This window comes from Diabrotica virgifera, chromosome 7, assembly GCF_917563875.1.
Source record: "Diabrotica virgifera virgifera chromosome 7, PGI_DIABVI_V3a".
Classification (NCBI taxonomy): Eukaryota; Metazoa; Arthropoda; class Insecta; order Coleoptera; family Chrysomelidae; genus Diabrotica; species Diabrotica virgifera.
This window is the reverse complement of record NC_065449.1, coordinates 250,261,612-250,284,711: the sequence shown is the minus strand read 5'-3', so window position 1 is coordinate 250,284,711 and position 23,100 is coordinate 250,261,612. Positions and strand designations below refer to the sequence as shown.

The 23,100-nt window shown below is 31.7% G+C and overlaps 2 protein-coding genes across 2 annotated transcripts in view; one reads left to right on the top strand and one right to left on the bottom strand.

Annotated features, from left to right (window-relative positions):
• The first annotated feature begins 784 nt into the window (after window positions 1–784).
• The window catches only part of LOC126888423 (uncharacterized), a 50,780-nt gene continuing 28,464 nt past the window's right edge, over window positions 785–23,100 (top strand). The window contains exon 1 of the mRNA XM_050656676.1: window positions 785–989. Within this exon, the coding sequence (XP_050512633.1) occupies window positions 922–989 (68 nt within the window). The 5' untranslated portion in view covers window positions 785–921. The remainder of the gene's footprint in view (window positions 990–23,100) is intronic.
• LOC126888406 (uncharacterized) lies at window positions 2,100–5,105 on the bottom strand. Its single transcript, XM_050656650.1, has 2 exons — window positions 4,615–5,105; window positions 2,100–4,368 (listed from the first exon to the last, which is right to left on the bottom strand). Exons 1-2 carry the CDS (start codon window positions 4,703–4,705, stop codon window positions 2,249–2,251), a joined length of 2,211 nt encoding a protein of 736 aa, XP_050512607.1. The 5' UTR covers window positions 4,706–5,105; the 3' UTR covers window positions 2,100–2,248.

The window sequence follows — 23,100 nt, the reverse complement described above, 5'->3', positions numbered from 1 at the left end:
CACCCTCTCCCCTCTCTGAAGACCCTCAATTTACGTCTATATTTATTATTGCTTATCTAACCAATTTTTTTATTTCTCAAATCTGCCCTCCCCTAGTTTTGATCCTGCGGACGCCCATGGACATGGGTCACAAATAAAAGACATGAAAAGGCCATAAATGCAGCAGAAATGAAGCAGCTGAGAAAAATAGCTGGAAAGACGAAGATGGACAGGGAAAGGAACGAAAACATAAGAAACGTGCTAAGTCAGGAACCAATAGAGAAAAAAAATTGAAAAAAGAAAACTGAATTAGTTTGGACATATAACTAGGATGAACGAGAACAGACTAGTAAAGAAGGTGACAGATGCCAAAAGACAGGGGAAAAGAAGAGGGGGTAGACCTAGAAAGGGGTGGATGAAACAAATCGAGGAAATTTTGACAGAGAGAGGGAAAACAGTGCAACAGATGAGGGAAATGTCAGGAGACCGGAAGGAGTAGAAGAAATATGTAAAAGGTGGATAGGTGATACCAAAGTCCGACGCTTTTATAGGGCATAAGGACAACGAGAAGAAGAAGAATAATAACAAATACCGACTTCTACAGTCGATTTTGCAAGGCAAGATTTAGGGCAAGGGAAGCCTTAGACGTAAAGACGTAATAATATCAGAACAGCATGAAATAAGAATAATTAATATAGAATCCTGTTTTAACTCTCAACAGTTATAAAATAACAATTTATCGAATAGATTATTATGAGACAGTCTCATCTCTAATATTATGATTTATTAATGACAACATTGCAGAGAATGTCATTATCAAGGGTGCATGTGCATGTGCAAGTCTCTCAGGTTGGTTAAACACTATTGTTTTGTTCGCTTGTTATAAAAGGAGTAGGTCAATACATCAGAAAAAAATAGCATAGCAGAAATAGTTTTTGTGCAATGGCAGACCCAGAAACGATCAGAGAGATAATGAGATATGACGAACATGTGGATGCCGACAGAGAATTGTAAGACATTTTATATTTTCATAATAATATTAGATAAAGAGTGATTGATTAGTGTGATAAAGCTCAGTAGATCTGCTATAACAAAAATTGTAGCCAGCTTTGAGCTTCACATTACAAAATTAGTTAGAATGTTACAGGGTGTTCGATAACATAGTGGCAGACCAAACTTATGTTTTTTGCAATGGAACACCCTGTATTTTATTTTATATTCGAAAGTCTGTTAACTACTCTATCACAAAAATATAAAGGTTTGTTATGTTATACAAGATATTTACAAAATTATAACCAATTTTATATGAACATCGTAACAAGTTCAACTTCCTGTATAAATAAAAATAAGCACAACCACAACAGGGGCGGAGGTAAATTCCTCACCAACCAGTAAAAACATATAATCCGACAGGTATTTTCCTCACCAAATTTAAAGGTTCCTATTAATCCGGTAGGTATTTTCCTCACCAACTCACTCAGCCAGGTAATAAAATAAAAATATAGGTTTAATTTAAGAATGTCTATTATGAAAGCATCCGAAATCCGAATACAAGACATTAATTTCCTTACATTATAAGAATAGTTTATAATATCGCACCTTGAGAAGAAGACTGCTCCAATTCAAAATATATCATTTTACAGGAGAGGCATTTTAATGTTTGAAGCAAAATGTTAAATCCAATAGTAGAAAAAAGATATTTCTTTTAGCGGATATAAATAAAAAACAACATCATAAATGAAAGTAAGTTTTAGTATTTTATTAAAATACATCTTATAAATAATTATACACATTATTTTGACTTGGTACTGTTTTCTTCCCAAAAAGAGTTCTATTTTTTGGTTTTGGTACAGATACTCAAAATTACTCCCATTATGATAGTTGTTTATTATTATTATTTTTCAAACGTAGAGATCAAGATTTTACTACAGTAAAACCTGTCAATAACGGTCACTAAAAATGACAGAACTATTGGCCGATATAAAAAGGTGGCGGCTAATACCAGGTTTTGTAGTCCACAAATTTTGGTTTGGGGAACTTTGAAACTGGCCGGCTAGTTCAGGTGTCCGGTTTGACAGGTGGCCGTTACCACAGGTTTTACTGTAAAATGAAACACAGTAGCAGAACTAACGTACATTTATTAAGTTACATAGAGCTGATTACAAATTATAAAAAGGTTGGTTACACTTAAATACATACTGAAATAATTATTACTTATATTAAATCTTTAATTACCTTAATTATCTTAGTCAATTTTCATTGACTTCAGCTAACAATTGTTTGTATCAACTGAATTTGAAATCGGCAAAGACTCATAAAAATTGTGATACTGTTTATTTATTATATTAGATGTACAAAGGGACAACAAATCTTGTTTTTTAGCAGACGAAATGCCAGGAGGGTCATTGTACGCTGGTTTCAATTTTAATTGTGCTTGTCGTCCTCTCTTTTTTTCTCTTATATCTAAAACCTTAAATTCATCTTTGAAATTGTACTTATAAAAAATATGGAATGGGCTTCCTCTTTCAACTCGAACGACACTAATTTCTTTCCATTTCACAGTCTCGCCTAAGGTATTTTTTGAGAAATTTGATTTATTTCCCATCATTTGCTTTATGTCCTTAACATCCTCTGTACTCAGCTCTTGAACCTTTAGTGGATTACCATTTTTTTTAGCTGTCTGAATAACAGTGATCCATTGCGCTGGAACAGAAATAGTGCCAGAACGTAACGCTAATTTTTTTTGTTTTTCGATCAATGAGTGGACCATGTCACCTTCATTTTGGGTATGTCCAGTCGGCAAAAACTTGTGAGTAATAGAATTAACATTAAATTTTTCTACTGCATAGAGAAAGGCTAACGGGATTGTCTGATTTTTATTTTGCCCAGGACAATTGTCAGAATAGAATATGACATCTCTATTTTGGCAATTGTTCTGTAGAAAATATAGAAGACAAGAACCAATTTCGTTACTGCCTCGTCTTGCCTGAGCTTCGTTCCATACATAGCAAAATCCAGTGGCATTTCCTATATCATATACCGTAAAATTTAAGGTGGAAAGTCGTCTTTTATAATAGAATAAGGATGCATCTCCACATGGAGTTGGTAGCACAGCTTGTAGGTCAAAAGCAGCTGTGACACACTCTTTATTTTTTGCCCTTAATGAATCTATTCTTTTCTCTTCCCTAGCTTGTTCCTTTACTTCTAAATGTGCATCATAAATTAATTTAAATTCTTCATTTTCTGGACAATTTTTATATTGTTCACATGTACTGCAATTGTCTTTTTTCGGAATAAAAAAACTTATGTTAAATTTTTCTAAAAATGTTTTTCTGAAAGCTGTATAATTACCAAACAATGTTTTATTTTGTTGGCATTCAAGTTTATAATCTCTATGTAAATCAGAAAGGGTTTTGCCACCATCTATGTATTCCCTTGTAGTTTGATTCCTCAAATAATGGGATTCTATCCTAGGAATTGCATTGATAAAATTGAACATGCCTTGTAATAAATTGTCATCAAGTTTTATGTGTTTCCCATGCTTACCACGTCGCTCACCTTCAATAAATCCCTCATTGTTGCATTTTTCTAAAGCAGTACTAACAGTTCTTTTACTAATGTCTAATGTGTTCAAGAAAAAGTGCCTACATACCTGTATTTTACTACCATTACATTCAAAAAAATAATTGTTATTATAAGATCGTTTGCTTCCTTCTTTAGTATACCGATATTTTGGTTGGACCTTCTTTATATTCCTTACAATCCAGTCTCTCTGACGTGTTAGGTCTTGTAAAGCATAGAAGTTGTTGAAAATTATTTGACGTTCTTGATTATTAATCTTCTCAGTGCATTTTAGACGACAGTTTATACTGCATGGAGGCTTTAATGATTTTGCTTCAATCGTTTTACCACTTGAATTAATATACGAACTTCCTGAATTGCGTTTGATTTTTGCTGCAGTTTTTTTCCAATTTAATTCGTTACGAAACCTTTTCCGTACACGCTTCTTTGCTATGTCACTATCAGAACTACTTATAACTACATTATGAGTACTAGCATTACAATTTTTATTAATATTACTACTAAACCTGTCTGATGAAGTATCTGTGTCCTCTGAATCACTTGAATATACTCTATTATAATACCGTTGCTTGCTTTTTTTTGACAATGGTTCCCAATTTTCATCCTCGGAAGTATTATCAACATAGTCATCATCACATGATGTAATTATTTCCTCCTGCATGGCTGAATTAGAAGACATATCATTTTGAGATTCAGCAGTTAAATCAGGTGCAGCCAATTCAGTAGACCCACTTGTTTGTGTAGCATCATCATAAATTTCTATTTTGTTATTAACAGCTGTCTCATTATAAGATTGTGATACATCATCTGGAAAGAAAAAGTGATGAATTATAATCATAATAATTACTTAAACTGGTAGGTAGGCTTACTTTGTAAAGTTAAATGAAACCCTCAACTAAATTGAAATGAATACATAAACAAATATTAGCTTACTATTTCACTTCGAAATAGTAGGTAAGTATGTATCTACATAAAATTCTTTTCAGAAACTAATTTAGATGCTTATAGAAACAACAAAAATTAGGTTATATAATATGCAAAATTACAACTTACCTTGAGATATTTGTTTTAAAGCCGACTCAATTATTCTTTGGGCTCTTGACATTTTTTGATTGGATTTTTCTACAGATAATCTATTTTCCATTCTGATATGAACGAAAACCGAAAAGTACTAATGTTTTAACCAAAATCTCCTGTCAAAATTAGTAATTGTCAGTCATAATGTTAAGTATGCATAACATAACCTAACTTTTAATGGTGCCAACCCACGATCAGCTGTGTTATTATTGGGAGAAGAGTGTACCAATTCAAAAGGAACACTCTTCCAGCAAATTATAATAATAATTCTGACTGCATATTTTACAAGAAGACTGTTCCATTCTACTTGGCACAGTATTCTTGCCAATATATGAAAGATTTAGCCAAAGGAATACTGAACTTTTAAAAACTGAATGAACTATGAGAGGTTTTAGAGTTGGAACACTCTTCTACCCAAAAGAGTACATTAAAAACTATCGTTTAGTCAACTTAACTCAAAATTGCAATTTTTTGAGTTGGCACACTCTTCTTCCCAAGGTGCGATATAGATAATATGCAAGACGTATAAATTATTATTTAATATTTACTATAATAAGACAGACACTTTACAAAATCCATTCTAGTCATTTATTTAGACTTAGACTGATATCTTATTAATAAATTTACTATATTTTTCAATTTCAGTTTAACTTGTTTATATTTGATAGGTTTTGCAATATGCAAACTTTAAATTTTAACATACGTATCTACCTGAAATTCTTTAATTTTTTCAAAGAAAATATATATGGATGGATGCGTATTACAAAACGATAAATTAAAATGCGAATGAAAAGATTCGCAAGCATTCGTAATACGAATAACAAAAGAATTTGCCTCTGTCCACAAATATGGGGAGAATATGGCATTTTCGTCTATATAAGTTTAAACTAAATAATCAACATATCTATCTTAAATTTCATTTGGGGGCGTTCAAGTATTGCGTAACGCAGTTTTTGAAGATTTTTGACCCCCCTCCCCCATGTAACGCGCCGTAACGTTATGCAAGACCCCCCTCCCCCCAAGGTGCGTTACGTAATACTTGAACGCTCCCTTTCCTGGTTTGCATGACATTAAATCAAACACAAAACCATCTGATACGTCTTCTGGTTTTATACGTCAGGCCAAAAGTATGTTTGAGCCACTTGCCTCTTTCAGAATCATTTTTATATTCTGATATTAAATCAAGAGACCAAGACATTTCTATACCAAGCTTAGTGTAGGTGAAATTTACAACCATGTATTTCAGTGTTCGGACAAATTTCAATAATTGCATTCCTTTTCTAAATCTTCAAAAATTTACTAGCATTAAACTCAATTTTGAGAGCTTTAAAAATTTCTGATTTTACGAAATAAAAAATATTGTTGTAAATTTCTGTTTTTTTTTTTTGTTTGGCAGTAAACAGTATAATAAAGAAATATAATGCCCATTAATTAGCCCATGAATAATGAATAATTGCAATGTGCCATCCATATAATAAAATTCAATGTGGCTAAAAGTCTTATATTTGTTTCACAACTAAATACAATTATCCTACTTTTGACACAGTTTATAAAGAGAAAATTTTCTTTCTTGGTTGTTTTTTGAGCACACCCCGTCACAAATTCTTGAACCTCATCAATATTGGAAAGAAGTCGACCAGGTATCATTTTTCGTCGATAATTATATATTTTTTCTTATGTAACTGACAACAATCGTAGTAATTGTTTCAGACAAATTAGCTGCAAGTGCTTGGCGTATAATTTTTGCTGGTTTTTCAATTCTCTTGGGCTTAACGTTTACACTAGTTATAAACAATTTTTCGATCTAACTTCTGACAATCTGGTTCATGATTATGTTGTCGGCTACTTCTAGATATTGTAAAAGTTGCACCAATAAGAAAAAATTTCGCACTACAAGTTGTTTTATCCTCCAGAATACTTCTTTACTTTTTAAAACTTTCACTTTATAAAAAATAAAATTTTCAAATACCAATACCGCGTAAGGTTTACCGCTTTCACTTTCTATTAAACATTCCATTTTTGTCAAAATTCCAATTGTGACTAAAAATAAAATACTATAATTAATTAATCAATTATTATAATTATAGGTACCTACTGTAATTTAATAGTAGATAAATAATTCAATTGAATGCCTTTTAGTAAAATCTACCTGAAATAACCATTTTGGTCTTGGTGAGGAAAATACCTGTGGGATTATGACATACCCTTATAAACGCAGGTAAAAGATTATTTTGGTGAGGAAATTACACCCGCCGCACAACAGCAATGGTTTATTGATTCCATATTTTTTATTTATTGTCAAAAATTTTTAAAATTATTGATATTGCTAATTTTCTTTATATCAAGTACAAGGTGAGTCAAAACGCAAGTACATTATTTTCTCAGTAATTTTAAATATAACGCCCTATATTTTATATCACTATTGAAAAGTACCATTACCGTACTTTAATTTTTATATAACATTCCGTATGTCCAAAATTATTAGTTTTCGAAATATATTCATTTTCAAGGACCAGTAGCGTGGCCACCGAAATCACCAGAACCTGGACTTATTTTTTTTGGGGTTACGTTAAGAATGAAGTTTATAAAATACCTCCAACAACAAGAGCAGAAATGAAAAATAGAATACACAGTCTATTTCGAAGTGTTAATTTACAAATGCTTCGTACAGGGCCGGATTTAAGGGGTGGCAGGCTAGGCAGCTTCCCGGGGCCCCCACAAAGCCCGAAACTTAAAAAAGCTGCACATTATTCACATAGAATAATTTTTGGCAATCAATTAACTCTGATATTTCGTTACATGGAAGGTTTTTCTCCTGTTGAAAATGTATTTTTGCGAAATCGCGATCATAAAGCAGAAGATATATTTAATTCTCTAATTCTTCTCTTTCAATAAGATGATATCAATTTGAAAAACTGCATCGAACGGTCCTACGACAACGCGTCAGTTATGAGTGGAAAATATTATGGTGTTCAGGCTGAAATTAGATAACATAATATCTTAGCGTTTTGGATTCCGTGTGCCGCCCACACTCTAAATTTAGTTGCAAAAGCTGCAATAGTATAGTCCTGCTGCCATAGCATTCTTTGATTTCTTAGAAGCACTATATGAACTATATGTTTGTTCACTTCCTCTACATATAGATACAACTTTTTAATCGAATATTTAAAAGCTGCGTCTTTAAGCGAGAGCAATGCCGACCGTGGCAGAAATATTATTGTTCCTAAAGGAGTAAATACTAGGGGAATGGGGGGCATGACGGGGTCTCGAGGTAAGACGGGGTACCGCACACAAACAAGAAACTACACGTTGGTGAATAGCATGCAGTAACTCAATAGGAAGAGTCATTCGATTAACGGTCCCTGCAAGAGAAACCGTGAATGAGAGTGCATGCGTTTTTTGTTTACAAACGGAAAACTGTTTTAGCGATCCGTTGATCTAATTTTGTGAAAGGACAACCATCGTTATTTTAAGGTAATTATGATCACCTCATTAATGTCTTTTTTATCGTTGTTTACTAGTATTCTTATTTTGATAATGGCATATTGTTTGTGTGAATACGTTAAACATTTAATTAGTGAATTTTTTGTTGTTCAAAGTTACCTTTTGAGGCAAGATGGGGTATTGGGTCCGGGGTATGATGGGACATTGGTGGTAAGTCTGGGTTAATTTAAATTTCTTAATAAATAACATTGGATTATTATTTTAGATAATACCATGGTACGTACTTACAAGAAAAAAACAAAAAGAGGAGAGTGGTCGAGAGATGCTATGAAAACAGCCATAGATAAAGTGACATCGTCAGAACCCTGGGTAGGCTGCCAGATCTGTGGATGTTGAGCTCACAATGCTTGTGCTAGGGTGGACAATGAAGATCTGGAGCAAATACACATTTTTGTTTGTTTTGTGAGAATTAATTAGCATCACCATCATGCCCCAATTCCATTACCCCATCATACCCCATAGTATGGGGCAAGATGGTTTTTCATAATGTTCTTATTAATGGCTAATTGTTGAAAAATGTGATAGGTTGATTTTCCAAAGATTGTACCAAATCATAGTTAGATTAATGACGTAACGTGCCATCAATTAAAAATAGTAATAAACGTAGTAATTATGTTGTATTTTTGTTATTTTCCTTAGCTACCCCATCATACCCCCCCTTCCCCTACTAGATGGTCATCTAGAAGTAATGCCGCAGAAGCGGCAGTTATTTACACGTTATAATCAGATTAAAGGAGCATAATCCAAAATTTCAGAAGACGATAAGGAACAATTTAAAACTCGTAACAATGCAAATGGTTTGTATAATCGAATGTGTTCACAGGAAACAGGAATATTTGCAATATTTTGGAATTAAATCTTAGAGAGAACAAACAGCACAATACGTATTCTCCAATATCCAAATATTGACCTTAATTCAGGAGTGGCGGCACTTAGATCACTTAACGAATTTATGTTCTTTTAAAGAATATTCGACTGACTCCACTGGATTATGGAACATCTCTAGAGACTGAAATGACAAAATCAGAGAAATTTAGGACTCTAAAATTTTATCGCTATTACAGATCACTTCATTTCGTCTTTAAGTCAGAGGTTTTCTGCATATGAATCCATTCATTCCAATTTTTTATTTTTACATAATTTGGAAAATTTAACTCCCAATCAAATTGAAACTCACTCACTGAAGCTTACCGACTCGTACAACAATGATTTAGTTGAACACCTACAGGTGTCGAACTGGTATAATTTGTAGAATTTTTCAATTCATTTAAAAAGGAGGTTAGTTGGCTCATCAATAATATAGGTAAGTAAAGAGCTTCCAATGTACCGACTGATAAAAGAAAAGAATATGAATGATGCGTTTCCAAATATTCCAAACGTTGAGGTTACACTTCGTTTATATTTAGTTCTGATGCTAACTAACTGCAGTGGAGAGAGATCATTCTCAAAACTTAAGTTAATTAAAAATCGACTTCGGTCTATGATGAGCCAAGAGCGTTTGAATCATCTCTCTATAATAATGAGCATTGAACACGATGTTTTAAGATATTTAGACATGTCCGACATAATCAAGGAATTTTCAATTAAAAAATCTCGAAAAGTACCGTGACTTTAACCATGCATCTTAACTATGTTTATTTTTAATATTTCACTCTCACTCTAACAAGATAAGACCCTTGTATTTTTTATTACATATTTAAAAATATATATTGATAAAAGAATATCAACATTTTTTAAATATTATTCTGAAGCTATTTGTTTGTGGCATTTATGTAATTTTCTATTCTAACTGGGAAATAAGCCACAATTTAACTTAAAAAATGAATTTACTAACGTTTCGGCTTCCACTTCGGACGTCATTATCAAGATACAAGATATTAATTTTATATAAATAAGTACATTAAATATTTTGTATTTTGATAACGACGTCCGAAGTGGAAGTCGAAATGTCAATAAAATCATTTTATCGTTGCTGAATGGATCAAGCAATCCATAGCCAATAAGAAAAGAAAAAAAATTGTTCAAGTTAAATTGTGGCTTATTTCCCAGTTAGAATAGTATTTTTTTAATTTCTAAAAGGTAAAACCCGGCAGTTGACTATGAAGGTACCATAGTTGTTATAACAACAATTTTTTTAATGTTAAGATGTAGGGCCCCACACCAATTCTGCCTAGGGGCCCCCACTGTCTTTAATCCGGCTCTGGCTTCGTAGTGTAATTATTAACTCATTCAATAATCGTTTTTAGGCATGCATAATAGGAGGTCATTTTGAACAGCTTATGTAATTAAATATTTAAAATATTTTGTTAGGTAAATATAGCTTTTAATTTTTTCAAAAATGTTGTATTTTGTGTTCTTTTTTTCTTTTTGTAAAATTTATTACTAATAAATTATTTTTCGTTCTTTATTTGGTACATTGTTACATTTATATACAAAAGTGTTTTTTAATTGTTTCAAAAATGTTGAATTTTGTGGTTGTGTTTTTTTTTTGTAATATTTATTACTAATAAATTTTTTCTCTTTCTTTATTTGCTACATTGGTTACCGGATTGATAAAATCAGTAATCTTAAATTGTCAGTTTTAATCAATTCAATCATGGATTACTTAAAATTTGAAAAAATTTAGACACCTAATTAAAAATGTCCTCTGAAAAATGAAAATATGTCGGAAACTAATAAATTTAGACATAGGGAATGTTATATAAAAATTAAAGTACGATAATGGTACTCTTCGACAGTGATATAAGTTGTAGGGTGTTCAATTTAAAATTACTGAGAAAATAATGTACTTGCGTTTTGACTCACCCTGTATTCTATATACAGAAAATTAGCAATATAATAATTATATCAATAATCTTTGAACATTTTGACAATAAATAAAAAAATATGTACTTAAGGCTATGGGTAGGTACATAATTCGCAAATATTTTACGTGTATCCCTACTTTTTCTGTCTTTACACGGCAAATTACGTGTAGTAAAATTCACACTGGTATGGACATGTAAACATTACTAAAATGTCATTCTACTTGAAAATGTCATCATTAATTTAAAGAGATGGGTTTTAAATGTTCTTGGATAACTGTTATTTTTATAATTGCAAATTATTAATTCAGTTAATAAATGTGATAATTTTTTCACTAACTATGTATTCAGTGATTGTAATAATTTATTTGTACAAGAAAAACTAATACTCAATCGAGAAAAGAGGAAAAGTGTTAAAGTGATTTTTTAATAATATATTGTTATGGAACGCTTACAATTTTGAACATCTTTAACAACAAAATACTTGGATCACAGAATATTATCCTGATGTATTCTTTGCTTGGATTTTCCACAAATAATAATAATTTTTATTAAGTTCACGTCTTAAATCAATTATTTATCAAATACACTATCCTCTGTGAGCTCGTACGTAGAGGGGATATTTACAAATTCTCGAGCGCCAGTAGTGGCAAGTCTGTAAACGTTTACCGGAAATTTGACATAAATGTCAAAGTGATTAATGTAAAATTAAAATTAAAAACATTAATTATAAAAAATATTAGTTGGTCAAAGCTGTGGTATATATTTTTACCTTACATATACTTAGTTTTAAATACTGAATTTAAGTTTTTTTAATGTTCCGTAAAATGTAATAAAATCTTAGCGCCATCTACACGATAATTGTGAAAGTATCCGAAGTAAGAAATTCATATTTTATCAATAGAACGTCAAAATGATTAGCAAAATCTTAAAAAAATCGATTACAATTTCATTAATTTTTTGCGTTGTAAATGTTAAGCGATAACAATTAAATAATAAATTTAAAAATTACCGGTGAAAGATAATTCCAGTAATCCGCTAGGAGCGCCACCAGCGAAGCTCAGAGCGCATATATCAATAATATTTAATCAAAACTCAAAATATTCCCGATGCAATGTCAAATATTTAAAATTGTCACTGATTGTCAGTGTCTGACTGACAATATAGGCTGACAATATTATATTCGGCTGAGTGCGTTGTAAGACAAAGATAGATTTGGAAAATATTACCACGGCATTGTGTTCATTTTTTTCGAATCCTGAAAAAACCAATAAATATTTTGGAAAAATTTAAACGCAGAATGAAAGACTAAATTATTACCGAGGGCCGAAAGTCCCTTAGAATAAATAAAAAGTTTATTTTGAATGAGATATTTGAAATTAAAAATCACACTAAATTTTCTCTTAGTTTTTCTCCCCTGTAACTTATTAAAATAAACATTATAGAAGTTCTCAGGGACTTTCGGCCCTCGCTAATAACGTAATTTTTCATTCTGCGTTTAAATTTTTCAAAAATACTTATTAGTTTTCTCAGGATTCGAAAAAAACGAATCCCCATTTGAATAGCATTGCAGCCTAAAATACGTACCGATCCTCTTAATAATAATATACCTATACACTTATTTCTATTTGTGCAGTGAGTTGAACTTATTACGATTTTCATACAAAATTGGTTATACCTTTGTAAATATCCTGTATAACATAAAAAATATTTATATTTTTATGGTGGAGAAGCTAAGGAGATTTCGACTATAAAATAACATATAGGGTACTTCACTTATATCTTTGGTCTGCCACTATGTTATAGAACAGCCTTAGTCGAGGAAATGAAGCATTTTGGCTCGCAATTTTTTCGTCCAGCATAGATTTACTTGAAATTTTCACAGAAGGTAGGGAATACTCCAAGGATCATTTTCTATATCATGCCGCTGTACGCTAAAACCTTGGGGGTGATTGCCATCCCATCTCGGGGGCGGGAATTTTTTATTACATTTCAACCATGTAAATCGATGAAAAAGGTAATTCTAAGAAAAAAATGTTTTTTACATTTTCTTCGTAAAACTAATATTTTTCGATTTATTCGCGTTTGAAAGTAACAGTTTTTCGATGAAAAAATCGACTTTTTTAGAGGGATTTTTGATAATACCTCGAAAAATATGCATTTAATCAAAAAAATTGTAGATATCAAAATTGTATCTTTTAGTAACACTAACCAAATTCTTTTTCTGTAATATCTTTAAGACCAACACAAACCGAGATACGGCATGTTAAAAGTTAGCTTTCTTCGTCAAATGCATATGTTGAAATATTGAAAGTAAAGTAACGGAAAAACTTTGCATTTTTCGAGGAAAACTTAAATAATTTTTTCATTTATACAGTTAGGCCTTTCAAAAAAAATAATAAAAAGTTTCTAGACTAAAAATTAAGCGACTTGTGATCAAAAAAGATCGGTACCTGCTTTTCTCTATGAAAAAATCAGTGAAAACAACCTCCTAACTACCTTTCTGTAATTCCTTTTATATTTGTATTATCAATACACCCAAGAAGTTTGACCTATTTAAAAAGCCTAATTTTACAAAAATTTGAGTTTAAAGAAAAATTAATTTTTTGGAATTTCCCATTTTTCACCTTTTACTTCAAAATACCTCCGAAAATACTGGAGATACAAAAAAAATGATGGACTACTAAATTGTAGCTTTTTTAATAACTAAAATTTCCTTGTGAATTTCATTACAGTGAACAGTTAGCGAGATATAGCTGTTTAAAACCTCTATTTACGAGCAAACAAACACTTATTCGAGCCCTTTAAACCCACCCTAATTAAAAACTAAGGGATCTTACGGAATTTAGTTTACACAGTCTTATGACTCTTTAAAAATCCTACAAAGTCATTTTTGAAAACACATTTTATCGCCAAAAATGAAGGAGCTATGTTTATAAAACGATTTTTTTTTTTTCGAAAAATTCGGATAGTCCGCTTATGGATAATTTTCAATGTATGTATAATACCAAAGAACCGGTTCGTATACTGTAAGATGACTAAAAAACTATTTGTATTTGTATTTGTACATATTTGTAAATTCGTATGTTTGTGTAAATAAATGTTTTTGTAATTCTTTAATTCTACTTTTTTTTCTGTATAGATCTATTAAAATCTCTACTTATAAAAACTGCAATGTTATTAAGGGTGGTTTTTAAGGGTTGAAATATTATGATATTATATCCTAAAGTATAAAACAATCATTATTTAATGAATCAAAACCAAATTTTACCCATATTAGTTTACAATATTTTTATATAATTTTTGAAAATAAGGGGTAGTTTACACCCCTAAAAATAATCAACGCCCTTAAGCATGATATAGAATATGAAGTACAGGGTGAGATGATCCTAATCCCAAATTTTTATGTAAATCGATGCAAGCCGAAATTATTTTTTTAGGATAAGTAAATTTTTTATATATATAATGTTGAAATCTTAGGAACTGGGATTACAGACTGAACACCGTTTTTTCTCCTTAAAGAACAAAATTTATTAGTTTTGTATACAATTATATCAAATATTTACATACCTTAAAGAAAATCGGTTTAAGTCTTTAACTATTCTAATCTTTAAATTAACAATAACAAATAATACATTAACAAATTTAAACAATAAAAATTATCAGAGATGTACAAAAATATTAAATTAGATTTTAAAATTGACGGAACAAGATGTCAATTTATTATGTAACAAATTATGTCAATTTATATACCAGGTTTTCATTATTACATCTCCCCCCTTTGAAAAGGCAAGAGCTTACTGCTATGGACAAAATTTTTCTGATTCCGACGATAGCCTCCATTGAATTCATAAATTGATGATGAAAACCTGTTTAAAATTTTGAATGGCCCTTTTCTTATCGAATCAAGTTTGTTTCTGTTAAGACGGTTACCCATTTCGACATAGACTAAGTCTACGACTTTAAATTCATAGTCTTGCTTCTTACGGTCAACTCTAATTTTATTGCTATTGTGAGCTCTTTGTGAATTTTGTAATGCCAGAGTTCTGTTTTGAGCCAAATCTTGAAGTTGATTAAGATCTGAGGGCAAAATTGAAGATTGTTCACCCGTGAGTAAATAAAGTGGAGAGAATTTTGTTACACTGTGTGTTGCTCGGTTGTATTCTTCTGTACATTCAATTGCGATGTTGGACCATGGATGTCGTGGTTTCTCGTTAACCTTACAGCGAATACGATTTACCAGTGTTTGGTTGAGACGCTCATTTAATCCATTTGAAAAAGGACAGTCAACCGCCGTAAAAATTACAGTTATGCCACAGTTTTTTATGAAGGATTTGAACTCATTTGAATTAATCGCTGCATAGCGATCAGCCAGGAGAACTTTCACCTTATTCTTCTCAAAAATAGGACGTAAGAACCTGATTAGATCTTTAGCTTGTTGGCCTTTACAAGGGCATGTATAAACAAATCTACTAAAATGATCTACCAGAAGATGAAGATAACGTTTAGGTGAATGGTTGCCTGCAAACCCACCAATAGTGTCAAGCGACATAATTTCATATGATTCCTTGGCTGGCCCTAACTGTGATAAACGACCAATGTCTCGGCTTCTTCTTAACTTGTTTTTCTTACAAATATCATATTGGTTACAAAATTCTGCTATAACTGCATCCATATGTTTAAAATAATAAAAAGGTCGTATCTTTGCTATCATATGACCAGTTCCAATGTGGCCATAGTGAGAATGAATTTTTTTTACCAACTGTAGACCAAAGTTCTTAGAGATAAAGATGCGTTCTTTGTTTCTTAATTTTTTATAAAGAAGTTCGCCTTTTTTAACTGTACGTTTGTCTAAAGATAGCTCAGTGCTATTATTTTGTTGATCTTCTTTTAGGTCTTCGATGGTTACCAAATTTACCACTTGTAGTATGTCCTCAGTATTCTCAAAAGATTCCAAAACAGGGTTTCTCGAAAGAGCATCAGCTTCTTCGTTCTCTTTGCCTGGAGAATATGTAATAGTAAAATCATATTGAGAGAGATAGTATACTAGGTCTCCAAGTTCTTCATCGGTTCGCGCTTTTATTTTAAGATTTTCTAATGGCTTATGATCTGTGATTACCTGAAACTTTAGCCCTATTAACCAATGCTGCCAATAACGTAGTGCTTTTCTTATTGCAAGACACTCCAAATAAACTGCTTTTTTCTTTGCTTGTGATGGTGTGAATTTCTTTGAAAAATATGCCACTGGGTGCAACTCACCATTGTCTTGTAACTGTTTTAAAACTGCTCCAACTCCTAAAGCACTGGCATCTGTAAATAAAAAGGTTCTTTTCTGTGGGTCAAAAATTGACAAGATGGGACTCTGACAGAGATATTCTTTTGATTCGAATGAATGTTGCCTCGCATTCATCTGTCCATTTAAACTCTGTGTTCTTACGTAGAAGATTATGGATGGGCTCAAGAAACCTAGTATGATCTGGAATGTATTTATGATAAAAATTGATTTTTCCTAGAAACTGACGAATATTTTTCTTATTTTGAGGTCTGGGAAAGTGTTTAATAGATTTTAAGTTATCATGATGTGGTCTAACATAATTGTAAGAGAGAACATGACCTAAATACTTCACAGAAAATTGAGCGAATTTACATTTTAATAGTTTCAGCAGGAACCCTTCTTGCCTGAGTGCATGAAGTAATTGTTCTATCTATGTGATCTATGTGTTCTTCGAAATCAGAAGAAAAGATAAGAATATCATCAATATAATTTATGCAAAATCCCTGAAGTCTGTTACGTCGAATAGTAGTGGCTAGTATTCGTTGAAAAATTGCTGGAGATATTTTTAAACCAAAAGGTAATTTCTTCCATTGATAATGACCGGACTGTGTAACAAATGCCGTCTTATAACGATCTTTTTGTCTTACTGGTATTGTCCAAAATGCTGAATTAATATCCAAAACTGTATACTATTTGCAGTTGCGAGCCTTTACTATAATATCTTCGATTCGCGGGAATGGTTGTGATTCCGGTACCAAAATTTTATTCAGTTCACGAAAATCAACACAGAGTCTAGATCGTCTTCCTTATATGCCAAGGTCACTGGTGCAGCAAAAGGAGATTCAGACTCCTCTATCAGGCCTGCTTCAAGTAACTTGGTTACCTGACTTTCAATTTCACGTTCATCCGGAATTGAACATCGATAATGTTTCTTTGAAATGTATTTATAGAGTTTAATGTGAGCTTCTTAATTTTTTACTTCTCCTACATTATACTTGTGTTTTGCAAATATCGATAAGTTTTCATCTAATATTTTAGAAATTTGTTTAATTTTAATGTTGTCTAGATGTTTTACTTTATCTAAATAGTCATAGGAGTTTTCTTCAAAATGTCTTACCTTAACTTTATTGTTATCTAAAGTCTCGGTTGTACTATTATAACTATATCTTAAATTTTCCTCTAATGTCTTAATATCTTCTATATTATTTTCATCCACTCTTTGGAGAATATTCAAATTTTCATCTTGCAGCAAACGAAACTATTTAATAACATCTAATCCTAGCAATACGTCATAAGAAAAATTATCATTTTTAATCACAAATGCATCTATTTCTTGTTCTATTTTATGGATTTTCATAGGTAACGTTATTTTATTATAACTTTTTTCCACACCACTAATTGTTCTAAATGTCTGTTCATTTTCCAACATATTATGTTTAAGATCTTCAATAATCTTTGAATTTATTAGTGTTATATTAGATCCACTGTCATAAACTCCAGTAACTTTATTATTGTTTATTGTAACAGTTAATTTAATTGGTGGTGTATAATCTAGTTTTTTTGTTGTTCTTCCTCTTGAACATTAACAGTGTTTAAACTACTTTATTTAATGGGTTATAAGTCAAACAATCATAGTATTGAGTAAACTTATATATTTTTATAAAACTTACTAAACATCTTACATACAATAAATCATACAAGTGACAACCATGTTGACTGGCTTGAAGTTAGCCATGTCATGTCTAGCACGCAGCCCCTTGCTACGCTGTTACACAGCTATATATATTAAACACCTTCCCCCTAAGATCGATATCTATAAGGGGTCCTTATATTACGACCAACTCTCGTCTTATAACTGTTAGAAGTCTCAATATTTGGGTTGACTTTATGACTCAATGTAGGTACTGATTTTACATTTGGGCTTGGGCAACTAATGGTTTTATTAACACTATCATTTACGTTAATGTGAGTGGTATCTTTATGAACACTTTGTGACTGAATATCAGGGTACAACTCGGGTTCTAAAATGAGTTCTTTTTCAAGTGTTGTGGTGTATGAATGTTTCATTTGGTGTGAATTCCGTCTAATAATTTTATTGTTATCTTCTTTTTTCACCCAATATGATCTAGGTTCATTGGCCTTTTCTAACACAATTGCTTTACGCCAATAATTATCTTTTGAACTTCTTATTACTACCCTATCTCCCTTTCTAAACTCTACTGGTTTTCTTCGTGCTGTCTTATCATAACGTACTTGTAATTTCTCTTTTTCTTTGCATAAATTCTTATATACTTGTTTCTGGATTGTAGGTTCTAATTTATTAGCTGTAGTTGGTAATTGTCCTCTCAGGATCCTGCTCTGTAAAATTTGAGCTGGAGATGCATCAAGATTTATTATGCAGGTATTATTATATTCCATCACCAAATCTCTAAAATCAACATTTTCCTCATTACTCTTTCTTAAAATTTGTTTGCTTATATTGACTGCTTTTTCTGCAAGTCCATTACTCTGGTGGTAATGTGGAGTGCATGTCATAATTGTAATGTCTTTTTCTCTATAATAATTTTTACATTTTACCGAAGTAAATGGTAGATTATCTGCAATTAAAATTTCTGGATATCCAAATCTACTAAAAGTATCTTGAAATGAGTTGATTACTGAACTGGAGGTTTTATCTTTTAATATTGAAATGTCCAACCAATGCGAAAAATAGTCTACACTTACTAAATATGCTTTTGAACCATACTCTAAAATGTCTGTACCAACTTTATTGAATCTTAGTCTGGGAATGTCATGAGGCATCATTGGTTCTTTAAAATTATTTGGTCTGTATTTCTCACATATCCTGCATTTTTTTATATAGTTTGTCACATCATCATTAAGTCCTGGCCAATAATATATACTCCTGGCTTTGTTTATAGTTTTACTGACTCCTATATGGCCTTTGTGAAGCAATTTTATCATGTCAAGCCTAAGTTTTTTCGGAATAATTATTTTGTCATCTATAAATGCGATGCCAGCTTCAAAATACAGTGAATCTCTTATACCATAGTACTTTTTACACACTTGAGAAACATTTTTTTCTTTTGGCCACCCATTATAATAAAAATCAAAAATTACTGCTAATGCCTCATCCTGGCTAGTAGCTAGTCTTAACTCAGATTGCTTTTCCTGGCTCATAGGTAAATGTTTACTCACTGAGTGGACCATTTCAAACATTTCTGGGTCATGTGTCTCTATATTTAAACTGGACCTAGATAGCATATCAGCAAAATGTATGTCTTTCCCAGGAACAAAATATACATTTAATCTGTACTTGAGAAGTTTAAGCCTTAAACGTTGGAGTCTAACTGATCCAATTTTGGAAATTGGCTTCTTCATAATGGAGATTATAGGTTTGTGATCTGATTGAACGTCAACATCAAGATTATAAATAAAATTGTGAAATTTTTGAGTAGCATAATAAATTGCCAATAGTTCCTTCTCAGTCTGACTATAATTTATTTCACTATCATTCATATTTCGTGATGCACAAGCTACTAATTTTAAAATAGAATCATATTTCTGGAACATACAAACACCTAAACCATTTTTAGATGCATCACATTGTAAAATAATTTTTTGATTAGGATCATAAGGGACTAACGCTGGTGATTTACAAATTATGTTCTTTAAATTATCAAAACATTTTTGATGTGACGGGAGCCACACCCATTCTACATTATTTTTAAGTAATTGACAAAGAGGTTGAATATGTTCAGCCATGTTCGGAATGTACCGTCTAACGTAATTAAATGCGCCCAAAATTCTTTGTAATTCTACTTTACTATTTGGTTTTTCAAGTTTACAAAGTGATTCCACTCTGTCAGGATCTATTTGCATCCCTTTATGTGAAAAAACTTGACCCATAAATCTGACCTCTTCTTGACAATATTGAAATTTGTCCCCATTAAACTTTGCTCCTACTTCTTTAGCCCTTTCTAACACTTTTTTAACAGTTGTATCATGTTCTTCTTTTGTTGTTCCCATAACAATCATATCATCATGACAAATCAATAAATTCTCTATACCTTTAAATTTATCTTCTACTACTTCTTGAAACAGATCTTGGGAATTTGATAATCCATATGGCAATACTTTATATCTGAAAATTCCATAAGAAGTTGCAAAACAGCATTTCCATGATGATGTCTCGTCAAGTTCTAAATGATGATACCCTTCAGAGAGATCAAATACAGAAAATATCTTTTTACCTATCATTTGTGCACAAACATCTTCCAATTTATGTACTACTCTTGGTTTGCGGACTATTTGTTTGTTTAGATCTAATGGGTCTAAGCATAAACGTAACTTACCATTTTGCTTTTCCACAATAACAATGCGGTTTATGCTTGCCCTGGGGTCAATTTCGTTAACTTTGACAATTGCCCCTCTTTTTGTCAACCTATCTAATTCATTTTTTAAATTATCTCTAATTGCGACAGGTACATTTACAGGTGGGTAACTTACTGGCTCAAAATTGTCTACTGTAGTGATCCTATGTTTACCACAAAATTTACCATGACCTCTAAAAACTTCAGGGTTAAGGTTTATAAATTTATCCCTTTCTGCTAATTCTAAAGTACCACAACTCTCAATATTGTTGATTCGTTTAACTAACCCCAAATCAATACATAATTTACCACTTAAAAGAACTCGAGTTGCCCCATTAATAATTGTAAAATCCTCGTAAACATACTTATTTTTATGTTTACAAAATAAATTTACGACACCCATTGTTTTAGCCTGAGTACCCTCAAACCCTTTCAGTACATAATGATTATCCCTAATTTTAAATTGTTTATCAATTTTCTTAAAAATTTTTAATGGAATTATACTTACATCTGCACCTGTGTCAAGTTTTACTTTAATTCTCTTGTTTTTAATTTCTATAATTTCATCCCAAATATTTTGACTACTTACATTTTGGTATACTTTATTGACATTTCCTACAAAACTATCAGCTGATCCATCACTGCTATCTTCATCTATGACATCAATATTCTTCACTCTACACGACTTTGCAAAATGGTTTAAAAGCCCACATTTCTTACATTTCTTTCCATACGCTGGACATTCTCTGGCCCCATGAGTTGATTGACATCTTTTACACTTGAATTTTTCATTGGTATTCGCTTTACTTCTAGAGTTATTATAATTTCTATGGCCCTGGTACCTATCTTTACGAACTTCTCCTATGTCTACATCTTTTCTTTCGGTATGAAATTTCAAATTTTGGTTCTTACTTTGTTCACTAGTTCTACAAAATTCGATGGCTTTTTGTAGGGTAAGTTTGTCCACTCTCAATAGAGCTTCTCTAGTAACTGGATCTCTGATGCCCATTAATATTTTGTCTCTCAGAGCTTTATCTTCGGCTGTTTGTTCTGGATCAATTTCATTATAATTACATGTTCGAATCAAATGTCTACAACTAGTAAGAAACTGCTCAAACGACTCTCCTTCTTTCTGGACCCTCATGATAAAATTGTATCTTTCAAATGATTCATTCATCCTTGGATTAACATACTTATCGATTAGTGATATCATCAAGTCATACTTGTTATTTTCGGCTTCTGGGATCTCGAATGTGGACATAATTTTGGCAGACTCAGCCCCAATTATATTTCTTAAAATTGACATTTTCATTTTATCTGCTGACTGGTCTTGTCCCGTTGCTAGTAAATAATCTTCGAAACTAGTCTTCCAGAACTTCCATTCGCTTGCAGCATTTTGATCCTGCAGGTCAAAATCTGGTGGTAATTTTACATTTATTCCCATCACTGCCATTGTAGGTTATGTATGGTACCTCGTGTACAAGTTGCTATAAATTTAGCTTTTCGACTGTAAACTGTAACCCAACTAGCTGTTTGACTGCGCCATGTTTAAACTACTTTATTTAATGGGTTATAAGTCAAACAATCATAGTATTGAGTAAACTTATATATTTTTATAAAACTTACTAAACAAACAGCAACTTCACCAACATCCGCTAGATTTACCCTTCTTACCTCAGCGCTACGGGTTTTGTATCTGCAAATTTTAACTGGATGAAAACGTCCCGGGTACCCACGAGCCCCACAGTTACTACATGGTCGTTTTTCTATCGATTTTTGATTTCTACTTTCATTCAAACGAATATCAGTCTCATTAGTAGCACTTAAAAATCTTCCTTGACTTTTTTTGTATCTAGGAAATATTGATGTGTATCTACGTAACTGATTCATAAGCTGTTCAGTAGTATTAACGGTCTCTTTGTCCAAGCGATCTTGAATGTTCGATGGCAGACCCACCACAATGTGATTTATGCGCGATTGATCTGACATAAAAGGCTCAGTCTCTAACAACATCCTTTCTTTTTTTAGTGCATAGTCTAGAAAAGAACCGTTTAAATACTTATAAGTATATGCTAAGTACACTGTTCGCCAACTTTTATCGCCGTAAGTTTCTAAAAAAGAATTTTGCCATTCCGACCATGCTCCATACATCGTTAGTTTACATAAAGTTGAGCTATACCATTCTATAGCATTATTTTCCAGAAAAAGACGTAATATTTGTATTTTAGCTTCATCTGTTGCTATTTCATGTCTTTCGCACTCATTTTCAAAATTACTCATCCACTGTCTAGCATTTTCTTTGCCTTGAAATTTATTTAAAACAAACTGACTTTGAATTCGGGAGATATCTAGCCTCATGTTCTCTTTTGTCTCCAGTTTAGTGCTTAACCTATCAATTAGTCTAATTAAATCTGCTCGAGTCTTTTCTGTTTCTTCTAATGAAACCGGAGTATTTATCTCTGTATTATACTCTACTAATTCTTCTAAGTAACAATTTTTAAAAACA